At 38.7% G+C, this 26237-nt stretch overlaps 1 protein-coding gene across 1 annotated transcript in view; it reads right to left on the reverse strand.

Moving 5' to 3' along the window:
- Window positions 1–26237, reverse strand: part of AMN (amnion associated transmembrane protein) — a 77085-nt gene that overhangs the window by 46366 nt on the left and 4482 nt on the right. The window contains exons 2-3 of the mRNA XM_051978323.1: window positions 14757–14875; window positions 13318–13362 (exon numbers count right to left, since the gene is read on the reverse strand). Of these exons, the coding sequence (XP_051834283.1) occupies window positions 13318–13362; window positions 14757–14875 (164 nt within the window). The remainder of the gene's footprint in view (window positions 1–13317; window positions 13363–14756; window positions 14876–26237) is intronic.

Below are 26237 nucleotides of genomic sequence, written 5' to 3' on the forward strand. Positions count from 1 at the left end.
GGCAAACAGAGACTAAGTGAAGTGCCTGAGGTCAGAGCTAGTAAATGTTTGAGGTCACCTTTAAACTTAGGTCTCTCTCCACTGAGTTAACTCACTGCCAGAGAGTGGCAATGCTCCAGAATCCAAATAAAATGTTCTTTTTGATGCACCATACTGCTTTTTTAATTCAATTGCTATTCAATGTACAGTTGTTAGCTTGAATGTCAGATGAAATACCTCCTGTGATATGGATCCATTCAAACTGGCTCACAAGATTTTTATAAACTCTTACTAATTATAATCATATCCAGATTCTGGATATGGCTTCTCCCCAAGGGTCCTCTTCTCCTGTGAAAAGACTAATGGGGGATCAGGTCTATGCCAATCAAAGATTGACTCTTTCAGGACTATATTAATACAGTTCTCAAAATACTGCTTTGTTCTGTGGAGGGGGTGCAAGAACCTGGGGCCATGTAGTCTGACAAGCTACCTGGGCAGGAAACAGTGACTTCTGCCTTACCCTAGAGCCCCTTCTTCCTACCCTTACAGATTTCTTTCCTCTCTCTAAATATAAAATCACTTCCTAGTGTCCACACTTGGAGGTCCACCTTCATTTACATTTCTTACCCAGTCTACTCTAAGTTCTTACTCAAAGGAGTGAAAAGCCTCATCAGGGTTGCTTTGAAAGGAGAGAAGCTTTTATTCAATGAGGAGAGCTGAACTGAACTGAGGACAAGTTTGTGACAATCACTAACTGGACTCTTAAATATGGAACAGATCTTAAGAGACTGCTATACTAAATTCCCTCAGGTAAAAATCAGTATCTTTGGTGAGCTTTATGGGTAAACTGACTTTTGGGTTCGATGTCTGGTCTATATAGACACAGCAAGAAAAAATTTATAATGACATCTTTATCCTCTCTGCCAGGGGAAAATGGGAGAAGAGAGGGATAGGGATGAATAGGATATATATGTAAAAAGCCCCCCAAAACAACTAAGTTTATTTCTAGGAAATGATGATGATGATAAAGCACTTTGAAATGCACAATGTACATTGCATAAATACATAAATATTATGTATATAAATATACATATACAGAAATACATATCATTTGATCTTCACAACAACTTGTAAGTAGGAGCTCCTATTTCTCACTGGAATTCAGACTTTGCTCCTAGGGCACTGATAGGTAAGCCCTCCTCTTCTTGTCCAGAAACAGGCCATTTCCACATCACATAACATGTATACTCCACCCTCACCCCTTTTCAGCTCCGACTCCCCTTGATGTATTGTCTTCTCCTATTTGACTTTTGGCCAAGATGACTGTGTGAAGAGGAGGCAGAATAGTGAAACTTTGAAGTTTGCACCAGACCAAATAATGATCAAGAAACCCAATGAAAACTTAAGTAACTCTTTCTAATCCCAAACTGTACAAAAAGCCATCCAGAAGCCCATGTGTTCTGGTAAAGGGCAGGCGCCCCATACCAAGATGAAAATCCAGTGATAACACAGGATAAACTACCAGTATAAAGAGGAATGAGTAAATCAAAGAAAACACAAATATAAAATTTATTGTTGATCTAGAGAGTTCTCCCAAGGAAGAGCTTATAACTACAAGCAGAAACTCAAACGGAAAAAGTGAGGATTTCCTATAAAGATTACATGAATAAAGTATAAAGATTACATGAATAAAGATTACATGAATACTTAGAAGAAATGGAATAAGAGATTTTTTTTTAAAAGAGAAAGGAAAAAAGTTCTGAAGGAAAGAAATGGAAGGAGAATAAATTGTTTAAAAGAGAAAGTAGTAAAATTTACCCAAGAAATGGACTCCCTAAAAACTAGCATAAATTAAATAAATATAAATTTTTGCATGAGATGCATTAGATCGTCAAATCTAATCAAGTAACATCAAAAGACAAAAAGGGGGGGGATATGAGATAACTAGTATCAAAAATAACTACTCTGAAAAATATAAACAAAAAAGAGCCAGAGAATTAAAAAAAAACTGAAATTCCCTGAAAACCATATTTTTAGAAAAGTAAAGATACTACATTTTAAGAAATCATCTATAAAAACTACCCGTTTCTATTAGAACCAAAAGACAAATTAAAGAGAATGCATCTACCAATCATCTCCTGAAAGAAATCCCAAAAGGTCATAGCTAAAATCCAGATCTCAAGAAAAAATATTGCAATCAAACAAAATAACTAAATATCAAAGAATCACAATTAGTATCATACAGCTTCTATCAAAAAAAAAAAAAAAGGAATACAATATGCTAAAAGGCAAGAGAGATAGGATTATAATGTTAGATAATTATAAATTATCCTGTACTTGAGTATAACCTTACAGGGGAAAAATGTATTTTTAATGGAAAAGAGAAATTCAAATATTTCTGATAAAACAAGCTGAGTAGAAACTTTGAAATACAAATACAGGAGTACAGAGAAACCTAGAAAGATAAATTTATTTGAATATTTGGAAGGAGCTATATGATGGTATACTGCTAACATTCAATTAGTGGAAGAAGAAATGTATCTCTTCAAACCTTAAAATCATCAAAAAATATCAAGGGAGTTAAATAAGAAAAACAGAGACATAAAGATGGATTGGTTTTGTTCTGAGGATGTGAAGAGTGAAAAAAGAAGGGAAAATAACAAGAGATATATTAATGAAGACAGGAAGCAAAAAGGGGCGGAAGTTGATCTTTCTCACAAGTGGAATTTCTGAGCAGAATACACAAATACAAATAAAGGAATGGGTATTAGATTAACCTCATTCTTATCTGATATGGACAAAGAAGGATTAAACACAGAGACAAACAATTTAATGTAGAAATGCACCAAAGGGTGAGTAAAAAGGAAAAACAGTATGGGAAGTAAGTCACAAGCAAAAAAAAAATTCCCAGATACTAAAGGGAAGATTAAAGCAGAAAAGAGAGAAGCAAAAGGATATAAATTCCTTGAGGTCAAAGACTTTCTTGTCTTCTTACATTTGTATTCCCAGTGCTGAGTACAGAGTAAACACTTAGTAAATAATTTTTCCTTCATTTTATAGGTGAAGAAATATAAGGTGCAAAAGTTAAATGATTTATCCAGGATCACACAAATAATAAGTGTTTGAGGCAGAATTTAGATTGGGGTCTTCCTGACTCAAGATTCTATCCACTATGTCACCTAGTTGCAAAGATGCAACTGTTTGTAGTTCGATTTGTGGAGATACTTCATTAAAGAATGATAGATTTCCTTATGCTTATTGTTTGAGTATCAGTTCACTGGAAATTTAATTCTGTCATAAATGTTCTCTCAGCAAAGTATTTTCAACATATTTATTAAAAATCAATACAAGATTCCTTGAAAGATTTAACAACAACAACAACAAAAGCAACTTTGTCGAATGACGCTCTGATTATTTACAATGGTCTACACCTGAGACAGGAATCAGACCCACCATATAGATAGTTGCCATTGACAAAAGAGAATATTCAGCACAGAAATGAAGTTGAAATGGAAACTGATTACCAGAGATGACAAGGTCCTTCAGATGCATGTCTCCTTTCTGGGCTGATTGCATCAAGATTGAGTCAAGGGTGGGGTGGGGTGGATTTCCACCCTTCTTCAATGAGATCCATAGTCACATAAAAATATTTAGCTTAACTATCCATACGGGAAAAAACAAGTGGAGGAAGAATGTCTATTGTTCAAACTATGATACAAAATTAGATGCGGTTTGTCCATCAGTATGCATATTTTGAACATATTTAGCATAGTCTGACACAAGGAATCTCTGAACTGGTGAGCAGATTTCATAATATTAGCACAATTCACAACTGACTTGTCCAGCAGCAGCTGTATTCCATACAAGCAACTGTCCCAGTCAGTGCTTGAACCTGCCATTCTTTCCCTACATGCTCCAGAAGCAATGGGAAGAGGCTTTTTCGGGCCAGTATGAGCTAGTTTTAGACTTAGACACAGACATTGTGAAGTCATAGCAAAGCTGATCTTCATTATTGGCAGATTGGAAGAGGGCGTGCCTCTAGATTAGATAATTCCTCTAAAGGAACCAAGGAGTCCAGTTGTTGAGGAATTAGCAGATCAAGGAGGAATTTTTTAGCTCTTATGGAGCACAACCCTCACAAGTAGGAAAGAGGCACTTCTAATCAGGGACTCCAACAGGAAAGATATTCTTTATTAGATTTTTTAAAAAGAATTTCAATACCTGAGAGACACTTAGCCTTCCTCCTTAGAAGGAGGAAGTTCCAGATAACTTCTCTTTGAAGACCATCAAGGGCAGGGGATGAGTCAGCACCTCCCTAGACAGGCCTTTTCACTTCTGGACATCCTTAATTCTTAGAGAAATGTTTCCAGATATCAGGCTAAATTGACCTCTTTGTGACTTCTTATTTCTTTTTGGTTTTATGCCAGTAGGGTTAAACAGAAGAAATCCAATTGCTTTTCCATCTAAAAGCCTTTCAAAATGCTTAAAAGACTGATATTTTGCATTCAAATTTATTTTTCAGGCTAAACATGCCCTATTCCTTTAACCTATCCTCATATAACATGGACTTAAGGCCTTTTACCATCTGGTAAATCATCTGGGGTGATTTCTTCTGGATACTTTCTAGTTTATTAATGTCTTTTTTTTTAACCTTCTCACACAGAATTGGACACGATACTCCAATGAAGTCTGATGAAAGTAGAGTGCAATGGGACTGTCCTCTTCCTAATTCTGGAAATTGTTCCTATCTTACTAAAATCCAAGTAACTAAGCTTTTGACTACCACATCATATTCAGATCATTGATTCAGATTGAGCTTGAAATCCACTAATATCTCCAAATCTTTTTCAAAACAACTGCTATCTAGTCCTGCCTCTCTTGCCTTATATTTGTGGAATTGTTTTTTTTTTTTTTTTTTTTTTACTCAACTATGAAATTTCACATCTATTTCTATTGAATTCCAATTTATTAAATTAAACCCAATATTCTAGTTTTTCAAGATCCTTTTGGATCCTATCATGTAGTATATTAGCAATCCCTCCTAGCTTTGTCAGCTGCAAATTTGATGTGCATGTCATCTATGCCTTTATCCAAATCATTAATGAGAATCTTAATGTGAGACCAAGCAAAGATCCTTGAAGCTCTGCTGTGGAGACCTTTTGTCACAATGACATTGAACTATTAATAATTGAGATCTGAATCTCCTGGCTGCCATCGTCTAAGGCAGTGAGCAGTTTCCAAGTTTTGACGTTTTGTTGGAGGCGCAGGGAGCGGGGAGTTGTACCTTATCAGTAATTTTTTTTCCTAATGGGTATGTGTGGGATTTTCCTAATGATATCTGTACAGCTACTGCTCTGGAGGCCTGGATGAGAGTTAGGGTATAATTGCCTTGAGGGGCTGATACCCTCAAAACGGGAAAGTTGGGAGGGTGTGGCAAAGAGGGGAGAGTTGTAAAGTGGATGGAAGCAAGGAAGGGGGAGTTGTTTTGGAAACTTGCCCAGACTCAAAGTAGAAACCAGAATGGGATGTGATACATCTTACTAGTTATTTACTGGTCACACACCCAGGAGAGAGTAATCAATAGTCCTGCATATGGAAACAGCTGCTCCAAAGGATGTTAGTGTTGGGCACTCCATAGCCTTTCAACCCCCAAGGTTTATAACCTCCATGCCATCCTGGACTCCAGGCTTCCTCACCTACAATGCCAATCAGCTGCCACATTTTGTTATTTTTTATCTTCACCACATTCACACACACACATATATTGTTGGCATTGTCCACTACTGACATCCCTTAGAATAGGCGTGTCCACAAGCAGACAAAATAGACAGATAGACATGATAGACATAATAGACATGATGGATGGGTAAATAGATAAATATGATAGATGGATAAACAGACCTGCTAGAAATGGATGGACATAATAGACAAACATGATAGACATATAGATGATAGATGGATGATAGGTACAGACATAATAGATAGGTAGATATTTTTCTCTTCATTCACATAGTTACCATTTTTATTGGGGTCCTTATTAACTTTCCCCTAGACTAGTACAGTAGATTTCCAGTGGGTCTCCTTGTCTCAAATCTCACCCCATTAAAATCCATCCACCACACAGAGATGTCAAAGTGATTTTCTTAAAGCACATTTTGATCTTACACACAAACCTCCTACTCAATGGCTCCTTGTTACCTTAGAATAAATACACATTCCTCTGGCTGGCATTTAAAGCTTTTCAAACCTGGCCTCTCACCGTCTGTCTAGTCTATTTAAGCGTGATTCTCCTCTATACTATCTACCATCCAATCACTGGGGCCTCTTGCTGTTCCTCACACACAGTGTTCCTCCCTTATCTCTTTGCCATTGCATAGCTGTCCTCAAAGTTTGGAATTCTCTGACCTATAACCTCTATCTCTTGATTTTCCCAGCTTCCTTGAAGATTCAGCTCAAGAGTCCCACCTTCTGTATAAGACTTCTCCCAGCCTGTTCCACCCCATAGTTGCTGGTGACTTCCTCTCTGAGATAATCTGCCATCTACTCTCTTGCATACATACATACATAGATACATACATAGATACACATATACATTTATATACTTTGTGAATTTTTATAAGTTTACATAAATTCTCTTCCATTAGAATGTATTTGAAGGTAGGGATATTTTTTTTCTTTTTTGCTTTTGTATGTCCCAGCCCTAAACGCAGAAAATGTCACATAATAAGAACTGCTTATTCAGTATCTCCCCTGTTTAGAATTCCCTCTTTATCTTTATTTGATATATGTTTATCTTTTAGAATTCCCAGGCTTCCATCAAAACTCACAAATTCTACTTTTTTCAGCAGGCTTTTCCTTCCTCTTTCCCATATTTCTATTCTGAGGTTCCCTTCCATATATTCTGTATGTATCTTGTAGATGTCTATTTGGGGGAGTTTCTTTAAATCCCCAGATCTTAACACAGTGCTTGACATAGTAAGTATCTAATAAATACCTGTTGATTGATTGATGCATGTCCTTGATCAGTTAGCCTGGAAGGGCTAGGTTATCATCCAGAATCTAGAAAGGAGACCTTGGGTAGGCAGATGAGTCCTAAATGTGGACAAACTATGTTGAGAATGAGGCTTGTGGCCATATTGGGGCCACCTGAACTGGTTTTTCCTGTGGGGAGGGGGAAGGAGAGGGGGCCTGCAGTCACTTAGCTGGGGAGGGCAGATTGTGGCCAGCCTAAGGGAAGATATTATGGACCCATTCACATCCTTACAATTCTTCATTTCACACCCCAAGCTCTAGGTCTGCTTGAACTCCACCTATACTACTCCTTGTTTTCTTTTCCCTGTTCTAAGTGCAGGAATGTAAGAAAATACTCATTTAGGGGGATGAAATAAGCCCAGATCAGGAGTTTTGTGTGTGTGTGTGTGTGTGTGTGTGTGTGTGTGTGTGTGTGTGTGATGGATCCCTCTACTAGTCTGTTGAGTCCCACGGACCCTTAAATTTGTAAGATTATTAAGGTAACCAATTATATTGAAATCAAGATGTTACTTTTCCCATCCAAGTTCACAGGCCTCCTTAAATTCACCCACAGTCCCCTTATATCATAGAACTCAAGTTAAATGCCTTGGTAATTCTTGCTGCTTTCCCCTAGTCCCAAATGAAAGTACTTCCTAGAAGGGCACTAGGACCCAGGGCTTCTCTCCTCCCCCTCTACCCCTACCCCCCATCTTTCAGGCTCCCTTGAGACATCTGATTTAGACCCAGACCTTAAGACTAATCTCCCCCAGTTTGCACAGTTTCGGGCATGGGGCACCTACTCTGGGGCTTTCAGCAGGTTCCCCAACCACCTACATCCTCTCTTGCCTCCAGTTACACTCTTCCTCTCGTGAGCACACTGACTCAGCTCCAGTCAGATTTCCCATAGCTGAATCATTAACTAATCCCCGTCTTTCCCATCCTCCCTTCTTCCTCTTCATCTCTCTGTCTACGCTCTCCCGTCTCTCCCTCTCCCTTTTTTTCTCCCTCCCTTTTCCCTCCCCTTTCCCTATCTCTCTGTATCTCTCTCTCTTTTGAGTCTGTTTTTCTGTTCCTTTCATATACACAGACTTTCTTGAACAAATATACCTTTATTCTGCTTCAGTCATCCAACTATTGCTCTTATCTTGCACCAAAAACATACCAGGGGGCCATTCTCAGTGCCAAGCTGAACCACACTCAAGGATCACTAGTCTCAAGGTTTGCCTGAATGCTTTAAACTCAGCTGGGGAATTTTGGGGGCACTCAACCAACAGCTGCCTCAGCTGCCTTCCTGCCACATTGCATCTGCTTCTTTGCACGCCTGTCTATTCCACTCAGTGTCTCTGGGAGTCCCACAGAAGTGCCCAGCTTCTGTCATGAGCCATCCAGAGTATGGTGAAGGGGGTCTCTTTTGGTCATGTTTCAGGGGCCAGACACAATCAAAGAGGCAGAGACCCTAACCCACTGTAGGGGATCAGAGAAGCATGTCATCAGGTGAGGGGGGAGGGGGATGCCCTTCAGTAGGAGGAGTGGTCCTAAATGAGTTGTCACAGATGAAGAATGAACCTTAGAAAGAGAATGGGTGTGTCTGGAAACAACTGGACTGAAATTACAGGCAAGCAGGGGAGGGCCCCTCAGGTTGGGTGATGTGGAATGGTCCATATGACTTCAGTAGGATATGGGCTGATTCAGGAAATACAACTGCTCTTACCGGCATTCAGACTCATACCTTCCCTGAATTAACTCACTAATGATTCATTCCTCAAACCCTACTCCAAGATACCACTGAAGCCTGGAATGGGACCCCAAAGTCATCCTGGCAGCAAAGAAGGCAAGAACAAGTCACCACTTACAAAGTGGAAGGAAATGTTCCTTTTGAAAATTCCAGTCCCTGCCCTAGATTGGAAGATGTGTCCAGGGCTGGAAGTATTCCCTTTTGGCAGAGTCAGAAGGAAAAGGGGAAGCCAAAGATAATTTGGAGCTCTTCAAAGCCCAGTCCAGGTCCCTTTTTCTTATCTTTCCACATCTAAACAAAAATCTGTCTATCTAGCCCTAATCTACACCCAACATAAGTATCTATCCCTAATCTCTCCTAAACTTAATCATTTATCTCCAATTGCCTGCAACACACATTTACAGCTGAATTCCAAGTCCCTTCAGGATTTCCATCCTAGAAAATCTAAAACAAAACTCATTATGTTTCTCCCAAGCCTACTCTTTCTCCAGACTTTTTTATTTTTAACACAGATTCCTAACTTTAATCATTCTTGGATTTTTTCTCTTCCTTACTTTCTAAATCCAGTCAGTTTTCAGGTCATGTTTATTCCATCTCCACAACATCATCCACCTCTGTCCTTTTCTTCCCCTAAAGTAGCAGTCACTACTTTTAAGTTAAATTCTCAACTCCTGCAGTAGCTTCCTAGATGGTCTCTTTCCTTCTAAACTCCATTCCATTTTCCACAAATCATCTTCTTAAGGTATAGGCTGACTCTTTATGTCAATCCTCCTCTTAAAAATAGTCAACAATTTATTATTACTTTTAGGATAGGTGTTCTTAACCAGAGATTCATGAACTTATTTAAAACAATTAACTATATTATAATAATTGGTTTCCTTTGGAAATCTAAGTGTTTTATTTATTTGATAACAAACAAACAAACAAACAAAAATACATACACTTAAGAATCCTGTTCTAGGATAAAATATTTAAAATTCTCAACAATCTAGCTCACAACTACCTTTCCAGACATCCCATTTTATACCCCTTCCTAATTTTTATTGAGGGGATCATCTTATTTCTAGTTATTCTGGTTTACAATTTTGGTGTCATTCTTGGGACTTCCTTCTCCCTCTCCCCCCACTTGTAATCAATGGCCAAACCCTCCTGATTCAACCTTCACCACTTCTAATTTCTGGGTCCTCTTCTCTCACACAACCGCCACCCTAGCTCAGTCTTCCAAATCTCACCTGAACTATTACAGTGGCTTCCAATAGGTCTTCTTGTCTTCAAACTTACCCCATATATAATCCATCCTTCACTCTGCTGCAAAATTGATGTTCTTAAAGTACAGTTCGGACCGTGTCATTTCCCAGGTCAAGGATACAATGCAAATTCCTTTTTCTGTCATTTAAAAACTTTCTCAATATGGCTCTAACCTATTTTCCCCCTGTATGTTAATCCCCCTCAAATCCTCTGTCAAGTGGCCTACTTGCTCTTCCTTCTACACAATGTTCCATTTCTTTGCTACACAGGTTGCTCCCTTGCCTTGAATGACCTCTCTCCTCATCTCCACCTTATAGAATCCCTAGCTTCCTTCAAATCAATTCAGTTCTCTGCTTTGTTAACAGTTGCAAATGCTTTTTTCCTTCTCAAATAACCTCATCTTTACTTATTTGTGCCCATATATAATTTTTTTTCTCCTCGATTACATGTAAAAACATTTTTAATACATTTTTAAAGTTTTGAGTTTCAAATTCTATTCCTCCCTTTTATCCTTTCCCCTTCCTGAGATGGTAGGCAATTTGATATATGTTATACATGTGCAATCCTATAAAACATTTCTATATTAGTCATTTTATGAAAGAAGACAAAGGAAGAAGGGAGAGAGGGAAGAAAAGAAGACAAAAAGGGAGGGAGAAAGAGAGAGAGAGAAAGAAACAGAGGAAGGGAGGGAATAAGGGTAGGAGAGAGATAGAAAGGAATGAAGGGAAGGAAAGGAAGAGCTGGAAGGAACTTAGAATCATAGAAGATGGAATTCGGGGCCTTAGAGAACATTGATCCAACTTCTTTGTTTTAGAGGGGAATCTGGACAGATGCACAAAGGAGGAAATTGATCCTCAGAGAAGGGAAGGGCTTTGTCTAATGTCATATAATTAACAAATGGCAACAAGAAAACTGGAAGTCAAGTGTTCTGACTCTCAGCCAAAGGTGAGAAGCTTAGATGTAGTGAAACAATCTGCGTTTAAAGATTTAAAGTTTAAAATCACTCCCATCATCCATCTTGTTTGCTCCTATTATTTTGAAATGGAGAAAGTCATACTGCCCATGGTGTGTGACAACCTACACATTTGTCTTCTAATTTCAATTTGGCCCTTACCACCATAAACCAATCTCTTTCTTTTTTCCTAAGTGATTCTTTACCACATTACTTAAAATAGCAATTTCAAGCTTCCTCATCAGCACTTGCCTGAACAATTGCAATAGCCTCCTAATTAGTCTTTCTGCCTTTAACTCAGGGGTTCTTAAACTTTTTAAATGGGGGCCAGTTCACTGTCCCTCAGACTGTTGGAGGGCTGGACTATAGTAAAAACAAAAACTTTGCTTTGTGGGTCTTTAAATAAAGAAACTTCATAGCTCTGGGTGAGGGGGATAAACGTCCTCAGCTGCTGCATCTGGTCCACAGCCGTATTTTGAAGACCCCTGTTATAACCTTTTCCTCTGTCCAATCCATACAGCTGCCATATTTGTTTCCTAAATTGCAGGTCTGACCATAAATAACACTCTCCTACTCAATAAGCACCAGTTCACTCTACATTCCCTCTACTCTACATTCACTCTACAAACAAATGTCATTTAATATTGTCTCATTCTTTTTTAATATCCACTTTATGTAAGAAATATTAATACACAATAAGCATAATATAAATGTCTTGCCCATTTATCAGTATATGACATGAATATCACATATGATGTGCACAAATATCAGTGTTATGTGAAAATAATAAGTTATTGGATATTATAGAATTATTAAATTCTGATTAAATATGAATAAACATTAATTAATAATAAAATTTTAAAACTACTGGGGATGTTTGCTCAAAAGGATTCAAAATTTTATTGAGGATATTTTACTCAAGCCATAAAGTGGAGGCCAGTGATTGAATGGAAGATTGGGTGGACCCTGTGGAGGATTTGTGGAAAGGCAGAGAGGTAAGAACTTAAGGTGAAAAGATGTGCATGAGTCTTAAGCTCCACTTTGATATAAGCATCAGCCTCTGTGACGTCACAGAACCATGGAAGTGTTGACATAATTATTTTCCAATGTTCCCTTCACACTCTAAATTCTACCCAAACTGGATGATTCATCATCCCCTGGACATTTCTATACTCACCCAACTCTTAGCTACTATTCAGGCCTTTCTATCTGTCTCAAATTCTGTGTATCTGTCCTTAGAATGCTCATCCCTCAGCTGCCATTACAGTTCCCTCTTTGCTTCAAGGCCCAGCTCAGATACTGTTTTCCCCAAGGAGCCTTCCATGACACTTCTCCCACCCAGTGGCCTTTCCCTTCTCTGTTTGCAATGCATTTTATGCTAATTGTATACCCTTATGATGGTCCCATTTGTCCTATAGTATCTGCACCCATTTCTTATCTTGTCAGGAAGATGGCAAGTTCCCTGAAGCTAAGAATGCTGGTTCATAGGTTTAGAACTGGAAGGGATATTTGAGATTGCCTCATTAAACTCCTTCAGCTGAACTCCTGCTTAAACAATGTCTCCTTGCAGAGAATCAGTTCAGGGGAGGATGCCTTAGCCATCCCTAACGAGGTGGTTATATTTACTGTGCTAGTGAAGCAGCTAGCTGGTGCAGTGAAAAGAGCACTGGGCCTGGCGTGAGTCAGGAACTTGAGTCAGTTAGCTGCATTGTCCTAGCTGTTCTGTCTGCATCAGTTTCCTCAGCTGTAAAAAATGGGATTAATAATAGCACCTGTCTTCCATGGTTGTTGTGAGGACCAAATGAGGTAATATTCATATAGTATTAGCAGTTAGCATAAAGTGGTTCACTATTCTATAATTCTTTTTAAGTTTTTCTTTTCATCATAACAACCCTGTGAGATAAGAAATACAAGTATTACCATTTTTATTGTTGCCAAGTATAATCATTATTCCAGTTTCATAGATGAAGAAACTGAGGTTTACCTAACACCACACAGATAAAATGTCAGAATGATCTTTGTGTTTAGTCAGAGGCATTGACTTTCATGCTTACCACCTATATGACCTGGGAAAAGTTAATTTTTCTGAGCCTCAATCTCTTGAAATTTCTTGAAAATGAGGGGATTCAACTTGACATTAAATGCAATGCTTCTTCTTCTACATAATATTGCAGATATTATTACAGTCGCTCAGTGTGATAGGGGTCCAGAGGAGGGAGAGAGAGAACAGAATCCATTTCAGAAATCAAGCTTCAACTCCCTCTGAGTCCTGAGGGACATCGAACTTCAGTCTTGACTCAGCAAGACTCAGTAACTCCCCCCGTCCATTCCACCAGCACAGTTAGCTCAAGAGAGGATGTGCTGGGCACCCCTAGGAAAGTGCTATACTTACTGCGCCTGTAAGAACATGAGTGCTCCCAATAAATACAGAGACCATCTGAGGAAAGAAATGAAAAAATATAAAAGATTAGTGTCATAGGGAGCTAGGTGACAAAAAGGATAGAGTGTTGCTTGAAATCAGAAAGATGCATCTTCCTGAATTCAAATCTGGCCTCAGGCACTTACCATTAGTATGACCCTGGGCAAGTCACTTAACCCTGTTTTGCCTCAGTTTCCTCATCTGTAAAATGAGCTGGAGAAGGAAATGGCCAACCACTCTATTATCTTCACCAAGAAAATCCCAAATGGGATCAGAAAGTGGGACATAGTTGGAACAACTGAATAGCAGCAAGTCTTGGTAAATGTAAGAAGTAGGACTAGTTAGATTTCATAATCATTGGAAAGAAGGTATCAGAGTGGTCATCTGGTCCAATCTATGCCTAAGCAGGAATCCCCTCTATAACATTCCCAATAAGTGATCATCTGGGCTTTGCTTGAAGACCTCCAGTGATGGAAAACCCACTTTATCTTCAAGAAGCCAATTCTATTATTGGACAACTCTGATTGTAAGGAAGTTTTTTTCCCCCTCCCCTTCTCATATTGAGCTAAAGTCTACCTTGTTGTTAGTTTGTAGGGTCATGGATTTTGATCATAGATTTCAACAACCTCTAGATAGTAGGTACTTAAGAAATGCTTGATCAGTTAAACCCAATTTAATTAGTGGGCAATGTCAAAAGCTTCAGAGAGGTCAAATAGGTTGAAAATTTAGAAAAGACATGCATCTAACAGTTAAAAGATCTTTGATAACTTTTGGGAAAGTAATCTCAGTAGAGCAGTGAAATCAAAAGCAGACTGAGAAATGAGAGGGAGGTAAGGAAACAGATGTAGTTTCTCAGAACTGGATGGGATCTTAGAGGTCCTCTAATCAAATCCACTCAGTTTATAGATAAGGAAGCTGGAGACCAGAGAAATAAACTTTCTTGCCTAGGTCATATGGATAATAAGTGAAAAGAATTTGAATCCAGGTTCTCTGCCTCTAAATTTAGGGCTTTCTTGAACCAAATCAGTTTTGCCTTTTAACTCTAAGTAAAACCAGTCTAATTCCTCTTCCCCCACAATAGCCCTAGAAGACAGGAATTATCTCTCTTTCCCTTCTCTAGTCTTCTCCAAATTAGGTATTCTCACCTTTTTTTAATCCCCCCCCCCAATTACCAGTTTTCTCCTAACTTTATGACTGAGAAGAATGATTTAGGGGAGAGGAACAAGAGTCAAGGATGGCATAAGAAAGTCACCTCCCTTTTCTTCAGGACTATAAAAAAATTTAGTATCCTTCTCATGGTGCTTGGAGATACATCATCCTACCCCTTTCATTTCTCTAATTGACAAATCCATCCCCTACTCTCTTGCTCTCTTTAAGCAATCACAAAGAAGATTCCAGGAAACGGAGAATACCTTATTGCTGTCAAACATGACAATGTCGGTCTCACTTGGAGTTCGGTTTTTGTCCCAGTTGGAAGCATCTTCAAAATTGGTGCTTGGAATCCACTGCTTATACACAGCAACGGAAACCTCTGCCAGGGTTTGAGGAGAGAAGAGAAGAGAAAAATAAGATTGAGATAACTCAAGAACTATTCAGGGTAGGCTTTTGTCTCTAATTTCCAGAACTCACCCATATACCGACAAAGAAGTACATCCTGGTATCTGATATAAATCTTTGCTGTAACAATTCAAGGAAATTTCTAGAACTTGAGAATATCAGAGTTGAGAGAAGCTTTAGAATCACAGACCATAGCAGGGGTCCTCAAACTACAGCCCACGGGCCAGATGCAGCAACTGAGGACGATTATCCCCCTCACCCAGGGCTATGAAGTCTCTTTATTTAAAGGCCCACAAAACAAAGTTTTATAGTTTGGCCCTCAAACAGTCTGAGGGTCAGTGAATTGGCCCCCTATTTAAAAAGTTTGAGGACCCCTGCATAGTGTATCAGGCTGAACCTTAAGAACCATAGCTGGAGGCCAGAAGGGGAAAGTGACTTTTGCCCAAGGTCTGCAGTAGCCAGGACCAGAACCCATATGACTGTATTTGAAATCAGAAAAGCCAAACTTTAGCTCTGTTACTTTCTACTCATATGATTTCAGGCAACGACTTCAACTTTCTAAAGTTTGTAACTCAATAACTGAGGGAGTTAGACTAGATCATCTCTCTGTAACTCTAAATCCTACAAACCCAAGTGTCTTTTAATGACCCCTCCAAGTTTCCAGTTTTCTCCTATTTATGACTGAGAGGAATGAATTGGTAAAGAGGAAAGAGGGTCAAAGATGACTGAATAAAATCATCTCACTTCTCTTCAGGACCATATAAAAATATCTGGTATCTTTTTCAAGGTGCTTAGATAAATTCATCCTATTTCTTTCTCCAATAACTCAGTGCATTCCCTTTAAACAAACAAGGGCCAAAATTATCTGTACAGAACATACAGAACAGAACATGGCATTGCTCCTGGCCAGTGTGATAGGAAGCAAGGACCTAGGGAGTTCTGCCCAGCCTGCAGATGGACTAACAGAAAGCTGCAATCTCTGCAGATTAGCTGCTGGCCATAGAGAAGCTGGCCCTCTGGATTAAACAGCAAAAGCCACGGACCAGAGGTCGTCCCCAAGTCTAATACTTTCTAGCTGAGTGATCAGAATTAAGTTACTACTCTCATATTCAAGGAAATTCCAATAAACTTATGATGGCAAATGCCATCTCCATCTAGAGAGAGAACTGTGGTGACTGAATATGGATTGAAGCATAGTAATTTCACTTTTTTTGGTTTTTATTTGTTTGCTTGTTTTTTTTCTTTCTCATGGCTTTTCCTGTTTTGATCTGATTTTTCTTGTACAACATGACAAATATAGAAACATGTTGAAAAGACCTGCACATATTTAATCTATATCAGATTGCTTGCAGCCTTGGGAAGAGGGGAAGTAAGGGAGGGAGGGAAAAAAATTTAAAAAAAAACTATGCATGTATTTGGAAAAATAAAATACTATCAAAAAAAATTTTTTTAAGTTACTATCTCTCCCTCATTTGACTTTTTTCAAGACAGAGAAATGAGTAATTTCACTAGCTCTCTCACTAGGCAAAGGGTCCACTTTCTAAATCATCACATGCTATAGAAAATCCTGTCTTTACTGCTATTGGCAACAATATCCTGTTAATCAGAAGTTCTCTGAGGCTTGCAGGAGGCACATCCTGTTTTTATTTGTGCCCACATAAAAACCTCATCCCTGGGATTTCCTCATGCAAGGCAACTAGCAGCCCATGTTCTTTCTCCTCGTCTCTTGTCTCTTGGAAATAAGAACAGCATCTGAGGCTTCATGGAGCCTGGGAAGCTGTGGGCGGATGGATGGGGGTGTATGTTGATCTGAAAGAAACCCGTTGAGTTCAGTGAACTTGAACCAGGGCTGTGGGGGAGGCTCCCCAAGGAGAATACAAACTGAGCTCATCAAGCCTGAGGGGAGAAGTAGGAACGAGGAAGTTTGACAAATTAAATTAAATTCATCAAATATTCTACTTCCCCTCCCTGGATCTCAGTTTTCTTTGCAAAATCAGGAGGTTGGACTACATGGTCTCTAAGGCCTTTTCCAGCTTTAAATTGTGGGCTCTTTGACCTGTGATTCAAACTCAATTTCCTTATATAAATATTTCCTATGTCTAAAGCCTCATCCTGAGCACTGAAGTAAATAGAAAACTGAGTAAGACATCATTCTTTCCCTCAAGGAGTTCACACCATAGTAAGGATGTTCCCAGACTAGTTGGGATAGAAATGGGGGCTTCTGTAGCAACAAAGATATTTTTCAATATCCAAGATATTTGGGAAATTCTTCCTGGGGTGGGTGGGAGAAGGGACATTCCTCCTCACTCAGGATGCCATTGAGGGTGCTTGCAGAATCTCCCTGACCAGCTGACTATGGACTCTTGATCTTTCCTGCTGCTGAATTCCTACAACCTTTCAGGTAGAATCACAGGATCTTTTGAGTTAAGAACAACTTCAAGAACACATCTAGTCGAGATTGCACATGAGAACAGGAATGTTTTCCCCAGCACAGGGCTTTCCGGCTTCTGCCTGAAGATATTTCACAACAAGGCGCATGAGGTAAGCATGGGGTAATGGAAAGGGTATAGAATTGGAAGTCAGGAGATCTGGGTTCAAAATACTGACTCTAATACTTATTAGTTGTATGACCACAAAGAAGACCCTTCACACTCCATATGAGATAATACATATATGAGGGGGGTTGCATCAGGTGGAAAACTCTGCATTTGCTTAGGTGGTAAAATGTTTTAAAGAACTATTATTCTATTACTATATCCGAACCATGGTTTTCTCATCTGTGAAATGGGAACACTGAATCCAGCCTACCTCACACTTAAGATAAGGAAAGAAGTAAATAACATTAAGATGATCTATAAATGTGTTTTTATCATCCATCAATAAGATTTTTTTAAGTGCTTGTTCTGTGTGAGGTATATAAAGACAAAAAGGAAACAGTCCCCTCCCAAAGAGCTCTCAGTCTATTTTTGGCCTGTTCCATTGATCTAAATCAGGGCTCCTTAAGTTTTTCTCAGTCGGGATCCCTTTTCACCCAGGAAATTTTATGTGACCCCAGGTATACAGATATATAAAAATAGGTATACAAATCAAACATTTAATGATAAATCATAATTTCATTAACTATCCCCCAAATTGTTATATGACTCCATATAGGATTTAAGAGGCTTTGATCTATACCATTGATTAGAGAAATGCAAATTAAGGCAATCCATGAGGTACCACACCTCTCAGATTGGCTAAGATGACAGAAAAATGAGATATGGGGAAAACTAGAGCACTAATGCATCATGGATGGAGTTGTGAAATGATCCAATTGTTCTGGAGAATAATTTGGAACTATGCCCAAAGGGCTATAAAACTGTGTACAGTTTGATCTAGCAGTGTCTCTACTAGGTCTATAACCCAAAGAGATCACAAAAGAGAGAAAAGGACCCATAAATGCAAATATATTTGTAGCAGCTCTTTTTGTAGTGGCAAGGAATTGGAAACTGAGTGGATGCCCCTGGAGTTAGGGAATGATTGAATGAGTTATGATATACGAATGTTATGGAATATTATTGTTCTATGAGAAACTATCAGTAGGATGGTATTGGAAAAGCCTGGAAAGACTGATGCTAAGTGAAATGAGCAGAACCAGGAAAACATTGTACACAGTGATAACAAAATTATGTAATGATCAACTGGGATGGACTTGGCATTTTTCAACAATGAATTGAGTTAAGGCAATTCCAATAGACTTGTGATGGAGAGAGCCATTTGCATTTAGAGAAACTATGGAGACTGAATATGGACCAAAGCACAGTATTTTCACCTTTTTTGTTATTTGTTTGCTTGGGTTTTATTTTTCCCTTTCTTGTGTTTCTTTCCCTTTTGAACTTTCTTTGCAGCATGATGAATATGGAAATATGTTTAGAAGAATCACACATGTTTAACTTATATAAAATTGCTTGCTATCTGGGGGGGAGGGAGAAAAATCTGGAACATAAGGTTTTGCAAAGATGAATGTTAAAAACCATTTTTGCATAAATTTGGAAAAATAAAATACTATTTAAAAAAGAAACTTTGATCTACATGAAGTGGCTGATCTCAGAATTAGGAAGACCTGGGCTCATGTTTCTTCCCTGACTCAAGCTGGAAACCCAGGACAAACCACTCAATGTTTTAGTGCCCCAGGCACCTCTATAAAATGAAGACATGAAATAGCTGTCAGTGAATTGGTGAAAAGAATTTCTTTGCTAGGTGTTTCTTGTACCGATGAAATAATAGCTCCAACCCAAAATTGTTAGGTACGATCACCCATGTTAACATGTTTCCTATCTTGTTTCCAATTTCTCATCTGTATGTTTTAGTAAGCCTCAAAGAAAGGCTTCCCACATATTGGATATATACTTTATGAAGGATTTATGGGAAGATATGGCAAGAATCACAATGAATATCAAGAAGTTATAAAAGGCAGGGACCAGCACTGGGGAAAGGAATAACTGGATGGACATGCCCAGCTTTTTGGAGAAAGAGGCCCTGAGCTGGGCTCCTAGCAGGTGAGACGGTAGGCAGGTGAGAGAGTAAGACGGTAGGTTGGTAGGAAGATGATAGATGACAGATAGGTGAAGATAGAAGCAGGAGAGAAAGCTAAAAACAGAAGAAAAAAGGACAGAAGAAGCAACGGAGGAAGCTACTTAGAGAAGGTGCTAGGAGTTGTGGTTATAGCAAGCCTCTGTAGCTAATTTGCTGGGTGTTGTATTATTTAGAATAGAGGCATTGCTTTGCCAAGAGCTGATTGACTGAAGAAAGAGTGAATCACTTGAGACTACTGACTGAATCAGCCAGATAGATTGCAGCTGCTAGAATTTATCACAAGAAAGCAGAATTCTTTACTTTTTAAGAGTTATCTGGGCTTTTTGCCCTGTTGCACCATCTAAAGTCTGCTAAAGGGAAAAGCTCTCATGGATGCCTCTGTTTCTCTTTATCACCTTCTATAAGCATCAGAGGGGAAGAAGAAGAGGAAAGTTGGATTTTGTAGCTATTTTGAGCTATGCTGATGCATTTTGCACTTAACACTTTCCCAGCATCTTGCCAGGAGGGTCGGTCTTTGCTAAGAGTTTGACCCTACTCAGTGGCATGAGAGTAGCAGAGTAATGACATCCAGCAGGAGAGCTGTGAGGTCCAGAGGAGGAGAAGATAGCAGAGAAGCATTTTTGCCCAGCAGGTGATATGTTTGATTGTTTTCTAAAGAGACCAAGGATTTCAAGGCCTGCTGTCTCAAACCCTGGATTGTTCCAGGAATCAAAATGTCCCATTCCTAAGCATGTGGCCCCCTGCTAGATTTTTTAAGGGTGTGCCACCCAAGTCTCCTGCTTAGACACTGTATACATTGTTAGAAAAGTGTGATCCAGGTTTATAGGTGAATTGTTATATTTTTATTCATGATTTTGCCTTCTTTCAAGTAAATATGATTATTTCCACTTAAATGTTATGATTCTTTTTGCGTTCACATTCTCATTTTTAAGTGTTTATCTTTAAGAGCTAATGAAGCTATGAATGAAGAGACTTTACAATATTGCTTTGTGCAGGTGAGAGGTGAACAGGTATTCTACATTGCACACATTTTAGGACTCTTTCAATATATCAATCAGCTGTGCTGATTATTTTTCTCTTTAAAAATACTATTTATACTGACTTCATTTTGAGATTTAAGTTTCATTCTCTGATATATTCCACCTACTGGTAGAATTTCATCTCATCTCCCTCCCAACTCAGAAAGTCCTTAATCTTTCCTCCACTTAGAAATCAGATCAGGTAATCTTGGATCTTGGTTTATATCCTGTTATTTTTTTTTTTCTTGTAATGCATAAAAATCTGTCTTCCCTGGTATTTGGGATCTAACACCAGCTAACAGGCTTGGTTCCAATGTATTATGCAGTTGGTATTCATTGCTTAATAAATCAATATTCTCAGAAAAAAAAATAAAACTACTATTTATTTTCTGGGAGGGGAAGGGAAAGAAAGAGAAGCCATCAACTAATTTTTAAAAATAAAAGAATGAATGGCATTATTGTGACTGATTTTGTGTAAATGGGAAGCACCCTAATGGAGAGTTACAGTGTGAATAGGAGGACTGCATCACCTCTCTATCTGTGTTGACCAGTACCATCTTGAGAGACTTGAATACCAGCAATATGGCAATGGCCACAGCTGCCTCCCACCCCACTTCCTACCCTCAACAAAACTGATCAAAATAAAACAAAACAAACCTATACATGTCAGCATGAGAACAGGTTGAAAGAAGAGAGAGATAGACAGAGAGAAAGAGGAGAGAGAGTGGGGGGAGAAAAAATAGGGGGGTAGAGAAGGGAAGAGAGAGAGAGAGAGAGAGAGAAGAGAGAGAGAGAGAGAGAGAGAGAGAGAGAGAGAGAGAGAGAGAGAAAGAGAGACATCAGGAAAGAACAGGAATTGGTTGTCTAAAGACATGTCACACCCAGGGTGTGACATAAATACACACACACACACACACACACACACACACACACACACACACACACACAATTATAACTACTTTCAGTGTTGGGGAAGGTAAGAGCTACCAAGAATCCAAGAACTTCATTCCAGCAAATATTTCTATACCCTCTGCCTTCAACCTTCCTTGATTAGTTTCTTACACGACTCCCCCAACCAATACTCTTAATCCTCATTTCTTGATAGTGAGTGAATATATGGCCCAAAGGAAGAAATGAAAAAAACAAAGAATGTCAGAATTTGATGAAACCTTAGAGACTATGGAATTTTGGAATTTAGTGCTGGAAAGGATCTCAAAAATCATCTAGTTTAGGAATATCAAACACACTGTCCCCTCCTCCCCCAGCATGCAAAATGCATATTTAATCAAAAATATAATGTTATATATATTTATATATATATATATATTGCATACATTATACTATTATAGACATTATACTTATGTATTATATTGTATATATTTTATGGTATATTTATTATACATTATATAAGTATATATGGCAATATATTGTTATATACATTATATTATTATAGACATATACTTGTGTATTATATTGTATACATTGCATAGTGTATTTAGTATACATTAGTATACATGATATATTTGCTATATATATTATATTTTTAAAAAACAAGTCAATATGTAATCCATAGGGATCCATGTGTAAACATTAATGATCTAGTTCCTATTTGAGTTTGAACCAGTGATCTAGTCCAATATTCCCATTTTCCAGATAAGAAAACTGAGCTTCAAAGATGGTTACTTTCCCAAAGTCACACAGGTAGTAAAAAAGAGCCAGAATTAGAACCAAAGTATTTTAACTCCTAATTTAGTCTTCTTTCCATTACAACAACCCCCTCATTTTATAAAGGAGTGGACTAAAGCTCAGAAGAGAAAGGCTTGCTGATACAGTGAGTTGGGACTGGCACCAACTTCCCCTAAATCTTAAACACTTTTGTTATTAGACTAGGAAGGAGGACCCAGGAGTTGCAGGTAATTGAAAGCAGTGCTGAATTTTTTTTCCCATGTGGTAAATGAGCTACGCATTCCAGGAGATGAGTGAGATGGATAAAATATAAGTTGAGTAAAATATTGGGTTTTTTTCCCCCTTTTTCTTGGCTTCCAAACTAGAGACTATTAGTTCCAGTGACTAATGAATAATGAAAATCATAGCTCTTATTTCTATTGCTCTTTAAGGTTTTCCTTAATGTGATTCAGCAAATGAGTCAGTTTTATTAATCCCATTTCACAGATAAGGAACCTGAGGCTCAGAAGTATGAAGAGTGTCTTACCCTAGGTTACATAGATAAGATTACCCGTAATTACATAGATAAGAAGTTTTAGAGCCAGAATTTGAATCCGAGTCTCTAGAGGCCAGATTAGAGTGATAACTAGAGGAAAAGCCTTGTCTCTAGAATCTGTGTAAATCTGAGACTTTGTACAAGTTTGTACAAATTACTGGAAGCTCCTTAGGCTTCCAGTAAAACAAGGAGATTGGATTAGATGTCCTTTTGGTCTCTTCCAGCTCTAGGTTTATAATTCAGACACCAAAAATTATTATGTGACATTGGGCAACAGCTGTCTGCCTCAGTTTCCCCATCTGTAAAAGGGGGATTAATAATAGAACCTACCTCCTAGGATTGCTGGGAGGATAAAACGATTAATAGTTTTATTTTTAATTTAATAAAATATTTGTCAGATACTTTGTAAACTTTAAAATGCCATATAAATACCAGTTATTATTATTGTTATTTGTAGTATTATCTTCTCCATTTCCCCATTCAACTGATGTAGTTGCCAAAACTGTAAATTCTTGACATAAATAGAAAAGTTCTCAGTGGGACACAAGCTCAAATCCCATTCACCCACCCCTGATGTTTTGGAATAGTTCCTGCCTCAACTTCACCATCCGGTGGGAGTAGGAGGGAGACAGGGGAGGGAGGAATTCCAAAAAGGGAGAGATAGGAACAGACTTTCCAGGATCCTAAAGGATGTGAATTCCAGCAGAGGGTCTGGCCTGCTGCCTGCCCTTCCCTTCCTCTCTCCCTCCCTCCCTTTTCTTTTTTCTTTTCCTGTTTCTTCCCTATCTCCTCTACCTCACTCCTCAGTCATTCATCAGGAAGCCAGTCTGTCCTCCCCCACCGACTCTTATCAAAAAGACGATGCTCATTCCAACTTCACACATGTCTATGTAACAAGAAGCTAGAGCCCAGCTTCAGGAAGCATTTCCTGCTTCAATAAACAGCTAAATGCAAAAGTGGAGTTTTAGAAGAGCTGTAACTGTAGAGTTGGTCTCCACTCCATTTCAGCAAAGACATTCACATCTTTTGCTCTCCAATCTTTTGCCCAACTGGCATCTTCCATCCTGTCCCACCTCATGCTCTTGGAAAGAGACTAGCACACAGTAATGTGGACCAGCAGTGGAGAATGCTAGTCGCCAAATGTCAGAGTTGGAAGGCACCTTAAGTCTCTGAAGTTGTAGTTTCATTGCAAGGACCTTAAAGATCCAGAATCTAAGATCCACAGCCACCAGGCTGGTTACTGGCAGAGATGGGATTCAGAATAACCCCAGATTTTTCTGACCCTAAACCTCACGTGCTTTTCCAGCATATACCGCTGTTCTCCTCTTCCCATTTCCTTCTCCCTCATCTGAACAGCTGAGGGACAGCTTAGTGAATTCTGAAGAGAGAATTGTAGAGGGAAGGCTGTCTGTGGTGAAATCTGGGGAGATGAAAGCTGACAACAAAGCTTAAAAAGCCTTAAAATCAGAGAACATAGAACAACATAACTAAAAGGTGTTAAATATTCTTGCCTAAATCTTTCATTTTACGGATAGGGAAACAGCTTTCCTAAGGTCAGTCAATCAATCACAAGTAGTTATTAAGCATCTATTTTGTGTCAGTTACTATATTAGTCATCAGGGATAGGACAAAATGAATCAATCCCTGCTCTAACAGGGAGCCAACATGCACGACTAAAAGTATATACAAGATAAACACAACATAAGGACTAGGGCAGCTAGGCAGCTTAGTGGATAGACCTCTGGGCTTAGGGTAAGGAAGACCTGAGTTCAAATGTGGCCTCAGACACTTACTGTGTGACCCTGGGCAAGTCACTTCACCCTATTTGCCTCAATTTCCTCAGCTGTAAAACAAGCAGAAGAAGGAAATGGCAGACCACTCCAGTATCTCTGTCAAGAAAACCCCCAAAAAAGAATCTTGAAGAATTGGACATGACTGAAAAGGATTAGAGAACAACAAAAATTTGAATGGGGAGAGGGAAGAAGCCAAAAAGATGTGACATTTGAACTGAATTTTGAAGGAAACCAGAGATTCCAAGAGGAGAAGTTGAGGTAGGAGGATATCCCAGACATGAAGGGATAGTATGATCACAAGCCTAAAGACCAGATATTGAATGTTGTGTGTAAGGAATGAAGACAGTTTATCTGGACCAAAAATTACATGAAAAGTATAAATGTGTGATAAAAGTGGGAAAGATCTTTTAAGTACCGAATACTGGGGTTTGTGCTTGACTCTACAGGCAGTAATGAACCACTGGAGATTATTGAGCAGGTGAGTGACATGGCTTTAGGAAATATTGTTTTGGCAACTGTGCGGAGGATTTGTTAAAGAGGAGAGAAAACACAAGCAGGGAGACCAGCTAGGAGGCAATACATAGCTCACAGAGTGAGTTCCATCTACTTAGTTCATTTTATTTTTGTAGCAAGCTTGAAAAGTAATAATGCTAGGGGTAGCTAGATGGCACAATGGGTAAAGCAAAGGACCTGAGTTCAAATTTGATCTCAGCCAATTAATACTTCCTATGTGACCCTGGGCAAGTCACTTAACCTCAATTGCCTCAGTTAAAAAAAAATGTAATAAGGCCAGAGAATTATATACTCATTTTATATTCATTTTACGGCCCACAGTCAAATTGCAAAATTAAGACCAGAGAGAGAGAGAGAGAGAGAGAGAGAGAGAGAGAGAGAGAGAGAGAGAGAGAATGTCAAAATTAAGACTCTAAGCTGGGTCTAAGTTCTACCCTAATTCTCTTCTTCCCCTCTACCCATTTCACAACTTCCTAAAGATTTTTGAGAGGTTCTTAATAATTTTAAAGAATGTAACTCTTGTCAAAGGCACACATAGCATACAGATTTGTTCATGTCTGACTTGGTGTCCCAATTGATGTAATTTGGAAACTTACTCTCTGCCTCCCCCAAGGGCCTATGACGCTCTTCCTCCAGGCTGTTTGAGGAAGTAACCTCAGGTCATCCGAGTAGCCTTCTCTCTGCTCTGCCTTGACCCCACACCCCAAAGGGAATTGCAGTAATCTGAGAAGCAATGGGGGAGAAAGGTTGGAATGTTTTTCTGTGCTTTGAGACCTACAGAAGGTGTTGGTATGGTCAGGATATGAACCATTTAAGTGGACACCAGACTCCAAAAATTAACTTTGAATTTAGAACTGCAGGATGGAGTGGGACAAGAGGCCTAATTTTGATGCGTGGGGCATCTTGACATGAAAAAAGAAATCTTTCAGAAATTCAGAAAAATTTGTGGGAAAAAATGGATGCAAAGTGAAGGAAGCAGAACCAAGAAAACAATATAAATAATGAGCAATGTAAATGAGAAGAATAACTAACACTTTGTAATTCTGATAATCACGTTTGGAATGAGAAAAATGTATCTCCTCCTCTCAGAGGAGGAGATACATTGTGTCTATTGTGTCTATCCTCAGACTCAACTGACAAATTGATTCGTTTTGCTGAACGGCTCTTTTCTCCTTGCCTATTTAAAATTTTTGTTACAATGATCCACTGGGTAAA

Source organism: Antechinus flavipes, chromosome 2 (assembly GCF_016432865.1).
Source record: "Antechinus flavipes isolate AdamAnt ecotype Samford, QLD, Australia chromosome 2, AdamAnt_v2, whole genome shotgun sequence".
Classification (NCBI taxonomy): domain Eukaryota; kingdom Metazoa; phylum Chordata; class Mammalia; order Dasyuromorphia; family Dasyuridae; genus Antechinus; species Antechinus flavipes.